General features: G+C 38.0%; 1 protein-coding gene across 5 annotated transcripts in view; it reads right to left on the reverse strand.

The window, feature by feature from the left end:
• LOC120527752 (LIM domain-binding protein 2) overlaps positions 1 to 14,950 on the reverse strand; it is a 468,646-nt gene that overhangs the window by 8,865 nt on the left and 444,831 nt on the right. The window contains exons 7-8 of one of the 5 annotated variants that reach the window (XM_039751534.1): positions 12,563 to 12,613; positions 9,816 to 9,964 (exon numbers count right to left, since the gene is read on the reverse strand). In XM_039751534.1, the coding sequence (XP_039607468.1) occupies positions 9,816 to 9,964; positions 12,563 to 12,613 (200 nt within the window). Of the gene's footprint in view, positions 1 to 9,815; positions 9,965 to 12,562; positions 12,617 to 14,950 lie in introns of all 5 variants that reach the window. The other 4 variants (XM_039751535.1, XM_039751533.1, XM_039751537.1 and 1 more) reach the window with 4 other exon arrangements.

Here is a 14,950-nt window from a genome sequence, read left to right on the forward strand (position 1 = left end):
CCACCCGGGGGGGTAAACGTTAACATTATACAAAGTTATTGTCTGTTTTACCTGCATTTTTATCACTCTTTAATTTAATATTGTTTTATCAGTATGCTGCTGCTGGAGTATATGAATTTCCCCTTGGGATTAATAAAGTATCTATCTATCTATCTCTCTATCAGTTCTGCAACCAGAAATCTAGCCTTGACATATCTTTCTTCATCTACAGGCACAGAAATGCCTACAGGAAGCACTTAACCGTGTGCGGTACATCGTTTTTTTTCTCTGTTCATTTCAGTTGTGTACAGACAATAGTTAAGAGCATTAAATTGCATTTTTTATTTATTTTTTTTTGTTTTGTGAAATGTATGCTAGCATGTAAACTTATAAACCTATTAAATTCTTACTTCAAATTTATGTATTCATTATGGATCTAAATCTAAATACTGTACACTAGTTGGATATGCTTAAGTGAAAAACATTTAAAATTGCATATTTAAGTGAGAACCATAATATTCACAGTTTTTAGTTTTTGTGTGTGGTATTGACACGTAACCCTTGCAAATATGTAGACCTTACTGTACTGTATATATGTTGCATGTTAAGTATATTTTTTATTTATGTATTTAAATTGTTTTTAGTACTAATGTGTTGTACCATGTTAGCCATTATGGATGTAGTGAGAAGTTAAGCAAAATGACACCTTTTATTAGCTAACTAAAAAGATTACAATCTGCAAGCTTTCAAGGCAACTCAGGCCCCTTATTCATTCAGTTTAACTGGAATCTGTTTAGTTAGCCAATAAAAGGGGTCATTTTGCTTGACTTCTCACTATATTTAAATTGTTTTGTAATTTTGCAGTACAAACCTCATTGTAATATGTACGCATAAGACTTTTCCAGCATAATGCATGTGAGCAGATCCACTCTAAGAACATCCAGGTAAATACTGCCATTGCAGAAGATACAAAATTACAATACAATGGACGAAAGTTACACGAGTCAAGAGGGATTATAATTACCATTAATAAACCAAAAATAATATTACAAAAGGAAAGGCTGTGAATGTGGTTTGTGGAAAAGCAAAATCATCAGCATACATCAACATAACCCATGAAGTCTTCACCTACCAGTAATGATGATGAAGAGTCTCTGAGTCAGTGGATTCCCTTATAATGGGCAAGTAGTACACCCTAAAAGCGACAATTTACTTTTCCTTCTCGAGATCCGACCTCACAAAGATGAAATAATCTTTGTTGCACAGGTGTTAGTAAATGTATGAATGAACAATTAATGTAGAGCAAAATGTACCGTTTACCAACAAAACAGCACCGTGCAACTCAGTAATGAATGAGTGAATTTGAAAAACAGAAGGTAATATTGAAGAAGTGTGAAAGCGAGCAGATTACAGCATCAAGTGTTACGGACAACTGTGCCTCTGGGGCATGGCGACTACGCAGTATGATGCTTCAGCCTGGAATCCTGACAGGCAGAAAGCCAATTGCAGATTCATGCAAAGCTGTACATTATACTGTATGTTATATGTAGGTTGTGAGTGAAACACTAAAAACCCTAGCTTGTAAAAGAGGCAGTCAGTTCAAGACTAGGCCAAATATTTAGGCAGCTGTAGGTTAAAGAATCAAGAAATTCAGAAACATAAGAAATGAGCACGTTGTCAAAAAATCTAGAAAAGAATACAAAACAATGTGAGGTCTGTGGAAGAAGAGACAAGTGGCTTTCACATCTTGGTGAGCTGCTGACCCCCACATGACAGGAAAAGTAGGGTAATAAAGGAAAAGCATTCCCCTGTGAATCCAGCTTTTGTCAAAATCCTTGAGATTACTGTTTTTTGAATCTTATCTAGAGTTTTGGACATCTACTTTTATTTTGTGTTTTGGATTTTGTAAATTGCACCCATCGATGTTGCGACTTCCTGAGCTATACTCTTATGTGTATTTGATTCTGGCTTCTGGCCGTCTAGCCATGGTTCCCAGTTCTGCTCTTTTCCAGATCGTTTACCTCAATCCACTCAAATGAGACATCTGCTCACAGAGCTTCCTGGTCAGTTTTGCAGGTTGTAACTTGAGAGTTCGACACACGTGGCCAGTTTAAAATGTGTCCGCCATGATTCATACGGCCTGCTTTATGTGTCCATGTATTCAGCTATTTACAAATAAACATAAGAATTGTGATCATCTGAGATTAAAAAAAAAAAAAAGATAATGGCTCCCGACAGACTTCAATTACTGGACAAAAAAGAGAGTTTGAAATCCCGATCCGATGCTTGGCGTGTCTCAAGCTAGTTAACTTGTCCTTGCACTAAATGCCAGTGTCCATGCAATATGTCACTAAGTTGCATCGTTCGTGTAGTACACGTTAAAATGACAATACCTAAGAGAAATGCTACACCAGCTTGACTGACTGAAACATTTGAATTTTGCTGTTTTTAAATTATTTGTATTTTTCCTCATCCAGGATATGTCCACATTATTTATTTTTATTTTGTGAAAACAAGCTACATTTTTCTCCATTGTCTTTACAATTAAATACAGTAAACAAATCCCCATTTGTTAGCCTTACAGACTTGTCCAAGTACTGCTGAAAAACGGCAGGCTGTGACATGATGCTTGCCAACAACAACTTGTCCTCCACTGTGTCACAAAGCAGAATGGCAATAGACTGGGATTTCGATGCCAGACACAATGCTCTGGTTAAATGGAAAACACTTCAGTAATCACTTGTTTTCACTCAGAGTGAAAGTACTGAATTCCTCACACGCTAGACACTGGAAGAAATGCAGAACAAGTTTGTTTATCCAAGACAGCAGATCCTTTTCCCTGTTAGTAAGCCAAAGAATCCCCCAGCCAGCACCAATATACTTGATGTTCTGCTACTTAATTATGGTAATTAATTTAGGTAAGGTTTTCACTAAATAACAATATACACACTGATTTGACAATTTGCATGGCTAATTAAGTCATTAGCAAAAACCTGCTGATTGCCAACAAGCCCTGAATTTGCCATCTGTTACTGTATGGTGCCTGTCACCTACAACAGAGTAAAAAGCCCTGAGTCAATCTGTGCAGAAAATGTAGCAATCTGTCCAGCTGGTGTCATAAGCAAAAAAAGATTGAGCAAATACTAATTACAATTACACTGACAATGCTTTCCGCTCAGCTCATTACCATCTGTCTGTGAGTAAACAAGAAGCCAGGCCCGCACTGGAAGCCTCAAAACAATCCCAGCTGCAGAAAAAAGAAGTGTTGCTAGGTGTGAAAGCAAAAGAGGCGTAGCTGAGTGAACTGGGCCAGTCAACGATGAGACGGGACGGAAGACTTTCCTTATCTTCTCTGGTTGCCAAAAATCTTGTTAAAAGTTGTATTGAGACAAGATTAAAAGACATATGTCCAGTAGTGTTGGCAATAATTTGAAGATATTTTTGGATATTTAATATTCTACTACTGCAGTGGGCTGGTGCCCTGTGTTGGCTGGGATTGGCTCCAGCAGACCCTGTAGTTAGGATATAGTGGGTGGGATGATGGATGGATGGATAGAATATTCTACTAGCACCAGTACTTGTCCAAAAAAGTTAATAGAGTAATTAAATTTTTTTTTTTATTTCTTACATTATGTATACCTTCAGCTCTTTTCTTCTGTATTTGTATGTGTGAACGTCTATCAACCGGTTCTCCCTCTGTCTCTCATTCCCGTAAAGCCTGATTCTTAGAGTCTGTCATTATTTCAGAGGCACCTTCCTCACCTCATGTTTGCTTTTATACTTGCCATCTTTGAAGGCGACTCTCTCAGCATACCTCATATGCCTTTGAATCCTACTCATGAGTCACACACTTGCACTTTTGTTGCATCACTAAAGCCAAACTGACCAATCACACCAAAGCCAAGCTCACTAATTAGATTGCTCAGAGCGTGTGGACTAGTCATGGTACCATCATTATAAAAATATTTGCTGTCTCTTGTCCTACATGTACCTTTCCTCTGTATTTGCGGATGTAAACATCACTTGACAAGTGCTCCCTCAGCAGAGCGTGTTGTCTCAAAGTCTGCTTCTCAGACTCTGCCATCATTTTTGAAGCACCTTTCTCATCTCCTGTCCAGTTTTATACTTTGAAGGTGACTCTCTCAGCATGCCTCATACACCTTTACTCCTCCTCGTGCGTCTCACACTTCCTCTTTAGTCGTGTCACCAAGGCCAAACTGACCAATCAGATTGGTCTGAGGGACTAGCCACAAAGACCTTAGTGTGGCCCTGATGTGCCTGAAGCTGTTTATATTCCATGCATTTTTGAATGAGGTTTACACTTCTGAAATTTGAGTTGACAGCTACGCAAGAATTTTTTTTTAACATCTGCAAAGAGCAACTAACAATCAGAAACGGACTAAAAGATGTTGAAAAAACGTGCTTGCTCAAGCAGACCACGTGTAAACAGTAATAGGATGATGAAAGCATGAAATGAGATTACAAAAGGCAACAGCAGCAAAACCTCTTGACATGAACATGAAGACATCCATCCATCCATTTTCCTAAACAGCTTATCAAAGGCAGGAGGAGCCCTGAATAAGCTGTGCTAAATGTTAGGATCCATCAGAAAAAAGGGTGGGAAAACTTTGCACACAGCCCCTCAGCAAGCAAAGTTCATATGATGTTTGCTTTATAAGCCGTACATCACAAGGACAACAGAAGTCTTACTTGTGGTTGCCCTAACTAAATGAAACACACACAGGAGACATAAAATACATTTTCTCAATAACAGCCCAAAACGAATGGCTGAATGCAGTAAAAAATAAAATGTACACAATTCAGAAGTATATCACATGCATTGTAGACAAGTTTGCTTGTAATAGTTGAAGTTTTTAGGCTACTAAACTTGGAATTCTCATGTTCTTGTTTAGGAATATCTATTGTATTGCTTATAATTATTATTATTATTATTGTCTATTGTTCAACATCCAGTATAAACGCAACAAGCTATAGATCCAAGAAAGTAAAAATTTGTGGAAAAAAAACAGCCTTACTTAGACGACGTTCACCAAGATTTCAGACAGAGAACAGACTTGACAGAGTGGTTGTACAACTGCTCCAGTCCAAAGGGTTATTTCTACAACTATGCCCCAAACCATCAGTTGCATTAGAATGATAGTGTTATTCTGCATTTTACGTCTAGAAATTCATTTTTATCTTCACCTATTACTGTCATGGTCAAAAAAAAAAATAAAAAAATGTAAATACAGGCGGTGTGGTACAATGGAAGTGAGCTTCAAACCGAAAGGCTTTCTGTTCAGATTCTTCAGAAAACTGTAAATAGAGTATGTACAAAATTGTAAAGGATGGTCTAGAACTAATTATGCAACTTTTAATGCAATGCAGGAAAACAATGCAAGAAAAAAGAATCATTCGAAATATCTTGTAATAAATGAAAATGGACTAACATTGAATTAATTCACTGATTTTCCATGTAATGTCCCACTTGTCCTCCATTCAGTTGTGAATTCTCTATGTAATAAACTTAGTAAGTTATAGCGTAATGAAAATTGCATAATTAGATCTGGACCACCTTGTACTGTATTCCTTTTTATGTTGTCTTCAATAAAGTTATAATCGAAATATACAATAACAAATTGGGGGATTCAAGAGGAAAACTTTTTCAGTTTATGGGTCATTACTGTTATGTGTACAAATAACAGTAAGTCACAGTCTTTTTAATCATATCGGAAAAGCAAAAGCATATTAATTTCATTGAAAGATATTTAGAAATGAATCACAAAAGTCTGTGACTTTCTGTGTTGTTATATCCTGAAACTTTGTGCTGATATTGTGCTTTTCCTTACTTGTATGTAACCTCTACTGTATTCAAGGAAGTGAACCACATGGAAATGAGCTGAACCAGCACAACTAATAATACCTACGCGACTTGGAGATATGCTGACTTCTAGAGTTTGACTTTCAGTAGGATTCCAATTTCCAAATCTGCTTATTAATCTTCTTGAACTTGTAAAAAAAGCCCATTCATTACAAAAACAAACATGTTAGCTGTTCTCTGGCCACATCTCTTTGATAGAGATAACAGCTCTGGTTTTTAGCCAGGAATTGAATCTTACAAACAGTCTAAAATTATAAAGAGAAGAAACATAAAAAGCAAAACAGTAACAATAAAATAGTTAGGCTAGGGCAGCACTATACAGAAAGAATGTTTGAGAATTGACGCTTGCTGAGTTCATCCATCCATCATTGGATTTTCTAACCTGACTTACTTTGATAGTACAAAGCAGGAGCTAACCCTGGATAAGACATGGATGACCATCAGAGGGCACCTCCCTGGCACATTTTGGGTCACCAGGTAAACTAATAAACATGTGGGAGAGAATGAGAGCAGTGGTGGAGCAGACATTCAAAGATGAACTGCAATAGTGCTAACCAGGGAAGCACAGCCGCTCCACTCACCTCTTTTTCATGTAGCACGTTCACATTAGGCTAAGTGACTGCACTGAACAGACGGACAGTATCATCATCATCATTAATATCCACACAGTTTACAGCCGAGCTGAGAATGAGCCTTTCGTCGCTGAAGTGGATTTATGTTTGGTGCACAGGTAGTCATCACTTCAAAGACATTTCAACCTGAACTACTGACAGTGATGATAAATTCAAAAATATAGAAAACTGCCACTTGATTTTATGTTTCAAATCAAAACAAATAATAATTATAGAGAAGTGTACCCCTAGCTCATCCTGAGTTTCACATTCAAGTAGGTTCTTCACACGGTGTTTTTTTTAAGGAAATCTGTTTTATGTCAGGATACCATTAAATTGTGATATTTCCTATCCATTCAATTGTGATATTTTCTATCGACCATATTCTTCTGTAGTGTGTTAAATGGGCATACAGTGACATAAGTAAAAGAGTCATCCACCATTAGTCAAACAAAACTGAATGTGTTGCTTAAAAAGGTGGTAAAATCAGTAAACAGGCTGCTAACTGAATGTTAGTTGTGTAACTTGTGTTATTGGCTCTTCATAATAAGGTGGCATTTAACTTCTGGTCTTATATAGCAGCTTTTAAAACTTTATGCCTGTGATGCTGGTGTAGTGGGTAGAGCTGCCACTTCAAATATCAAGCACAACATGGTGATTGTCTTTGTGGAGCTTACCTGTTTTCAGTGTCTACACAATTCTTAAGTAAAATAATGTAAGCAGCATAGTGGTGCAGTAGTTACCACTGTTGCTTGAAAATCCCACAATCTTGAAGGAGAATCCATTCCATGGTCACTGTTTGTCTGGACACTCCCTTATAGGATGTCCAGGTGGGTTTTTCTATGGATGCTTTAGTTTTCATCACACGTCTTCAAAGATGTGCAGGATAGGTCCTTGTCCTTGTCTGGATATGAACCTTCAAGGAGGTTCTGCTCAAACTTTATAACACACTGGTGAGGCCTCATCTGGGTTACTGTGTGCAGTTTAGGTCACAGGCTACAAGAAAGACATAGCAGCGCTAGAAAAGGTCCAGAGATGAGCAACTAGGCCCATTCTGTGGCTACAGGGGATGAATTATGAGAAAAAATGAGCCTCTTTGGTTTAAGCAGTGTTTAAAATTATGAAGGGAAGTAGTACAGTGGAGACTTGCATTTTAAAATGAGTTAATCAAGAACACGGGGACACAGTTGGAAACTTGTTGAGGGTAAATTTCGCACAAACATTAGGAAGTTTTTATTTACACAGATGACACTTGGAATAAACTACCAAATAGTGAGGTAGACAGCAGGACTTTTTAGGGACTTTCCAAACTACACTTGATGTTATTTTGGAAGAATTAAATGGATAGGACTGGTGAGCTTTATTGGGCTGCGTGGCCTGCTCTTGTCTAGAGTGTTCTAATGTTGTCAGTCTGAGTTTGTGTTTGTTAGTGAGTAGGCCCTGCAATGGACTTGCGCCCAATCCAAGGGCAATTTCTTGTCTTAGACTGATTAGATAAATTTTATTAATCCCATGAGGAAATTCAAATGCATACACCAGTAGAAACATAAAAACAAGGATACGTATTCACAGGACAAATAATACTTCAATATATCAAGCAATCAATCTATAAGAGTAAACAAACAAAAAAATAAAGAAATAATTGTATATTGTACAGATATTTCAAAATGGCCTTACATGCACTGCTGCTAGGAAAGCCCTGACTTTCAGTGACTCTGAGACATATTAAGCAGGTTTGAGAATGTTTTGTTATGTCACTTTGTGTGTCATGGTTTAGAAACACATTTCTGTTTAGTAAACCACCATTGCATGCTAATATAATAAACTGCCAGAAGAATAATAATAATAAATGCTGTGCATATCTGCATATGCTGAAAACTGTCCACCCTAACGGACTTAATTTGAACGCCATGTCTTAAGGAAGTCTTGAGGCTATATTGCAAATGCAGAATGTTGCTGTGGATAGAAACATAATTGGAGTTTAAGAGTACAGTATATAAAATATAAAAAGTAAGTTAAAGTCCCATGAGTTCCACTTTGGGGCCAAATTGTTGAGCTGCAGTGGTCGAACCGTTGCCTTTTGAAGTTTGTTCCTTTCTGCACTATAAGCTGCTGCCAAGGGGAGGAGATTAAGCACTGAAATATATTAATACAGAAATTGTGAAATTGGAATGGAAATTAGCAATCAAAATTAAATGACTCTTAGCATTTTGGTTCATTTATACAATTCCAGACAAATACCAAAGAGTACAGATTCTTTTAATAAATTGAATGATTTTATTTAACAAAGCTTATTCTCTGTGAAATGATTTCAAATAAACAAGAAGAAAAATTCATGTAGTTCACATAATCAAAACACTGTAATCCTTATTTCTTATGCTCCCTTCTGCCTGCCAGATGGGAACTGCAGGAATTGATCCCAATGCCTGCTTTTGTGCCGCTTGCTTGCTCACCTGTGAGCGTGTCTCCTCATTCAGGTACTCGCAGCAGCTCTCGGCATTCAAAGTGGCTCTGTCAGGCGCCATCACTGCGTAGCAAATGAGAAGCCCGACTTTGCTCACATTTACAAAGTGTTATGTTGCTGTCGGCATATCTAGAAATGTATATGGCTTCACTGAGTCACAACTAAATGACTGCTGGCTGCCAAATTCACAAATAAAATCAATGACACAAAAAGAACAAAAGATCAACCAGTCATATTACACTCCCATTCAAATGTGGACAAAAATGTCTTGACGTTGTTAGAGTTAATATTAGGATCCCAGATTTATATGGGTGGAGTGGTGGCTCTGAGGTTAGGGATCTGCACTGCCAATCAGAAGGTTGTCGGTTCGAATCCTGTAAACGCCAGAAGTGACTCTACTCTGTTGGGCCCTTGAGTAAAACCCTTAACCTGCAATTGTGACGTTAATCTGCATCCAGCCCTGCAAGGAGATCCTCCAGCTGGTTTCGTGGCAGGATTGGCACACCAGCCACTGTAAGAAGCCTCACACTGAGGTGTCACCCGCTGCACTCATTGTGTGGTGGGTGCCACAACGCGTTATCAGTGCAACTCCCAACCTCTTCCTCCAGAACTATACAATCGGTTTGCTACTGTATACATCAGCATTTGCAAGTTATAGAGGCAGTGCTTCCAACTAAATAATATTGTCTCCATTAATATTTATACATTAAAAACACTGCAGCATAGAATATGAAAAGCTATGGGCTGTTAAAAGTGTGGTGAAAGAGAATCCAGCATTTTTACAGCAGACACTCAGATTTTAGCCTTTTTTTAGAAATCATACATAGAGCTGAAAAGCATCACGTGATTGCACAACCTAGAAGACAAAAAGGATGCTTACAGGTACCTGACTGGACAGGCTGAAGTTGCTGGCAGGACTTTTTTTCTTGCTGTTGCTGTTCACGTTGTTCCCCAAGCTGCTGTTAGAGGCGCTGCTGGCCGAGTTTTTCCTTTTTCTTCTCTTTGTTGTTGTCTGTCTTGTGGGTTCAGCTGTTACATGCAAAAGAGTGTATTAAAAACACACAAAGGAGAAAGAATCAAAGTGGGTTCAAACCACTTCAGCACAACTTGACATAATAAATCCATTTTTGCTCAGGCTGAGGTCACATCACTTTATATGCTGCTAGTATAAGCCATGGAGATCTAATGAAGCACAACAGACATTTAGTAGCCGCACTAACAAAATGGCCACCCTTTACTCCGATGTCAGGTACTCTTTGTCTAGGCACTGGAGCAGTGAGAACACAAACATGCTCATGCACTCCGCCTTTGTAAGTTGACAATCAATTCTGCACAAATGTGGTGAAGTGGGAGAGAAGCTGCAGAATCTGGGGGGAAATCAGTTAATCACAAAGAATCACATTTAAACCCTAGCCTTCTGAATATTGAGCAGCAACAATGATAAACATTATAACTCTCACTAGAAAAACTGAAAACAGACAAAATAAATGATCTGTTATGGCCAGTGGAGATAAGGTGGAATGGCTTTTTCTTCTCAGCACTTGGTGTCCTAAACTATTCTGTCATGACGTGCTTTCTTAGTTAGCCGTGCATGTTTCGTTATTTGCCATTCATAGTTATAATGCTACGTAGACTGAGTATGGAGGACACAACAACTGTCTGTAACTGACTGTCATGCTGCCAGCCAACCATTTCTGAGTGAAGAATGTCAGTCAGTCAGTCATTATCCAACCTGCTATATCCTAACTACAGGGTCACAGGGGTCTTCCATAGCCTATCCCAGCCAACACAGGGCGCAAGGCAGGAAACAAACCCCGGGCAGGGCGCCAGCCCACCACAGGACACACACACACACACACCTAGCACACACACAGGGACAATTTAGGATCGTCAATGCACCTAACCTGCATGTCTTTGGACCGTGGGAGGAAACCGGGAGTGAAGAATGGATTTTTGAAATATTGATGTTAGATTTTTAGATCCTAAAAAAGACAGTGGATGTGTGGTGTGAACTTAATGAATCCAAAAGCAATTCTTTACTGTAGAAACTGACATAGATACATTTAGTGGCAAATTAGCTTTAGTTTATGTCAATAAGTAATACAATTCTATATGATGTCTACTATAAAGGCCCACAGAAGAGAATGCACATGGTATACGTGTCATTACTGGATCGTCTTTAGTTTGGCCCCATGCTCCACTTCACATTTTAAACTTGGGGGAAACAAAGAAATCTGTGGTATTTCTACCATTTGATTTAAAAAAATTTGATCTAAATAAAACTGCATTTTGACCATATATTTTTGTTAATTTAATACTGCTGACACTTGCCACAGTAGACTTCCCTGCTCGGAGATAGGAAAGTAAAGGTTTGCAGGTACAAAGTATTCGATGTGGGTCAGAAAAATCATCTTTAGCCACAATGGCCTAGTTGCTTTAGGGCAGACACAAGTGGATCGAGGCCTTGTTTTGTCAAATCTTTAAACTTCATTCTCACAGCCACCCTGATTGACTAATTGTTTGTTTTATCCCATGCGCAGGTATACTGCATGTTAGTGTGCTCTGTGGCCAAACCGCACTCTGTCTGGGATGGGTTTGGACAGGAACTTTCTGCCAGGTTGGGATTCATCTTCCTGAAAACCCTGTAACGGAATAAGAAGGTTTGTAAAATGGATGAAAGGTTAGAAATAATTAGGATATTGTACAGCAGAAGCCAGCAAGCACATAAAAACGAGTTAACGAGCTGAGTTTTCTAAAAAAGTTAACTATTCAAATGTGAGAGAGAAAGCCAAAGACAGCGACTCAACATGTGCAGATAATAACTTGAAGGCTCCTGATTGTTTACCTGGAATTTCTCCATAACACTACCGGATTTCTTTTACATTCACCTGAATGGTTATGATATTTACTGCATGAACCAGGTAAGAATTGATGTTGAATAAAACTGACAGATGCCAGAAATGAAATAATGGTGATAAATGGGGTTTTCCCAGCAGAATATAAAGTTGATGTGGCGACAACCTTAGGCACTCAATTAATATCCATATATGCTCTCTATAAGCAGCTAAATGAATATCCATCTGACGCAGATAGTAATCCATAGCTATCACCCAGCATGCAGTAAATCAAGGATGCAGATTTCTATACAGTAAGTCAAATTCTATAAATACAATCTTCACCAAAATTTCTGAAAGCTCTTCACTTGTTGAGCAGCCTTTCTCCCCCACCCACACATATCTAAAATGAAACCTGTAGTATGTTATGTGTCCAAGCATAATGATAATCTCGCTGCATAACACAATTCCCCATGCCCAAGACTGTATACAAAAAGAACAATACTCTGCAGCAGACTCTGACTTGAAACATCAGAGTTGGCCTCAAACAATAACGGCTCTTTGCTCAGTTAACAATGTGAGACAAAAGTGCAAACGTCTTCCTTTACCTTGAAGAATATTGCAATAGTTCTGTAGTGCCATGACTGGTGATAATAAAACATGTATTACTTTGTTGCTTCAAATCCTAATGTGGAGATGGTACAAGGAGATGTGTGTACTTATAATCCATGGTTTCATTCCCAGCTACATCACTCTGCTTTTGCTAGACTGTCATTATAAGATGAAAAAGTACCTTTTTTCTGATTTGTTGTGAAAATTTCCGTTTTGAAGTTCTGTGGGTGTCCTGCTGAAATCGGAGCCAGAGGGATTTTTATTTATCAAAATAATTATTCTCAATAAACGATTGAACATAACAAGATTGGAATAATGAAACTTGAGTTAAACATAAAAAAGGAAAAAAAAAAAAAAAAAAGAAAAAGATGATGACAATGAAATACAATTTTTTTTTCTTTTTAATAACTTATGTGTAGCTATGCCTGGAAATTAAAGTAACTGTAAATGCCAAAAATATACATATATTTAAAGTATGTAGCAACAATGTCAGTTTTAATGAAACTTAATATATTGTTACTCTTCATAAAGTAAATGGTTCCACAAAAATAAAAAAGGCTTGTCTCATGTTGTGTTCATAAACTGGCTTTCTTTAAAATGCAGGTGGAAAGACTTTACATTTACAGTAAACCAGGGATCTCTTTTTTAAATAATAAAATGCACAGATATTTTATTTGGGCATTAATATAACAGTGAAGTGTAAATTCTGTACAATTGGAATGCACTGGAAGTAAAATTCTTTCCTAAAGAAAATACATTTATCTTGCCATAGAAAAGTCCTTGTTTCAAATGGTCTGTAATAGCAAAATCTAACTGGAAAGATTCCATGAAAATTAAAAATGCATTAATTGCAATTGCAATCTAATTACAAGTTAAAAGCAGATGGCATAGACTTTCTTTTGCTATTAGTTTTCAAAAAAAGCCCAAAATGCCCATTTAAGAGGAAAACAAAATTGAATTCCCTGGCTGAGGTTCACGGTTTTGTGTTTGCATTAATGTTGCTCGTGTTGATTATGTGCACTGCTCTTTGTTTTGGCTGCCTGTGTCATGTCCCACGTGTTTTTTGGGTGGTCACCACCAGGAACTGCACTCTGCCCTGTAAATCCAGAGGGTCTCCCACAGTTTCAGGCCTTTCATTTCGAATGTGCCTGGGAGTGGGACTTATGGGATATTTGAGACGTGCGACTGGGAGCTGTGCCTGGACTGGTTGGTTCCTGCCTTGCACTTGATGCCACTTGGACAGGTCACATGCGACCAGCAATGGATGTGTTATGTTTCATCATATATTCAGAAGAACATGCAAATCCTGTCTGTTAGAACAGACACTCATTTTAAATTGTCAAGGCACCGTAGAAATATGAGCACCTTCAGAATTCTTAATAATCCTCTGTAATATTACTGGAGGTGGAAAAAATTGACATTTGATTCCAAGGGTTGGCGTAAGGAATGCATTTTTGCACTCTAAACAAAAACTACTAAATACTAGTCATTCAAGGCATTAATAATGTTCAATTTTCGCTGAACTTTATAACTAACAGAAATGATATATTTTCAAAGCTTTTAAGATTTTTCTCCTCTTTGCGTTCTGCAATGCCATCTGACAACCTTGCACAATACATATACTTTATTTCAGAGCCTAAGATTAGTTAATAGCAAAAATACTTCATTGCTTATACAGTGTTCACTCCCTTTGCAAAGCTAATCCATTCATGAATATTTTTGTAATGTGAACACAAATGCAAATTTAAATAGAATAAAATGTTATGTATTTATTGGCCCAAAAAAGATGTCCACATTTTTGCTCAAATAACACCAAAGTACATGAAAATTGAGCTGACTTAGCTTTATGACAACCTTAGTAATCAAAATCAGCACAAATAAGATTTTTGTTTTCCATCCATTATCCAACCTGCTATATCCTAACTATAGGGTCACAGGGGTCTGCTGGAGTCAATCCCAGCCAACACGGGGCACAAGGTAGGAAGCAAACCTCAGGCAGGGCACCAGCCCACCGCAGGGCACGCACACATACACACACAACTAGGGACAATTTAGAATCGCCAATGCACCTAACCCGCATGTCTTTGGACTGTGGGAGGAAACTGGAGCACCTGGAGGAAACCCACGGGGAGAACATGCAAACTCCACGCAGGGAGGACCCAGGAAGCAAACCCAAGTCTCCTTACTGCGAGGTAGCAGTGCTACCACTGTGCCATTCTGCTGCCCAGATTTTTGTTTTACTTTCCTTTAATAAGGCTCTTTACTGACACTTTATCACTTCAAGTTTCACAATCACACGAATGGGCTTTTAATCTTTCTTTGGATTTTTTCAACTCTTTCACAATCTTTTGTGGAGCCATGATACTCAAGATATCTGACCAATACACATGACAAGTTGTCTTAACTATAGCATGTGAATGTAGTATCAGCTCTCGGAACAACTGAGGCCATGATTGCACGTCGACAACACCCTACAGTTTCTAAAACATTCAGTCACATATCAAACATCTCACCAGATAAACCCTTTTCTGTAAGCTGCAGTGAGGTGTAGTTATAATGACTGAGAAGA

Source organism: Polypterus senegalus, chromosome 4, assembly GCF_016835505.1.
Source record: "Polypterus senegalus isolate Bchr_013 chromosome 4, ASM1683550v1, whole genome shotgun sequence".
NCBI classification, from domain to species: Eukaryota; Metazoa; Chordata; class Cladistia; order Polypteriformes; family Polypteridae; genus Polypterus; species Polypterus senegalus.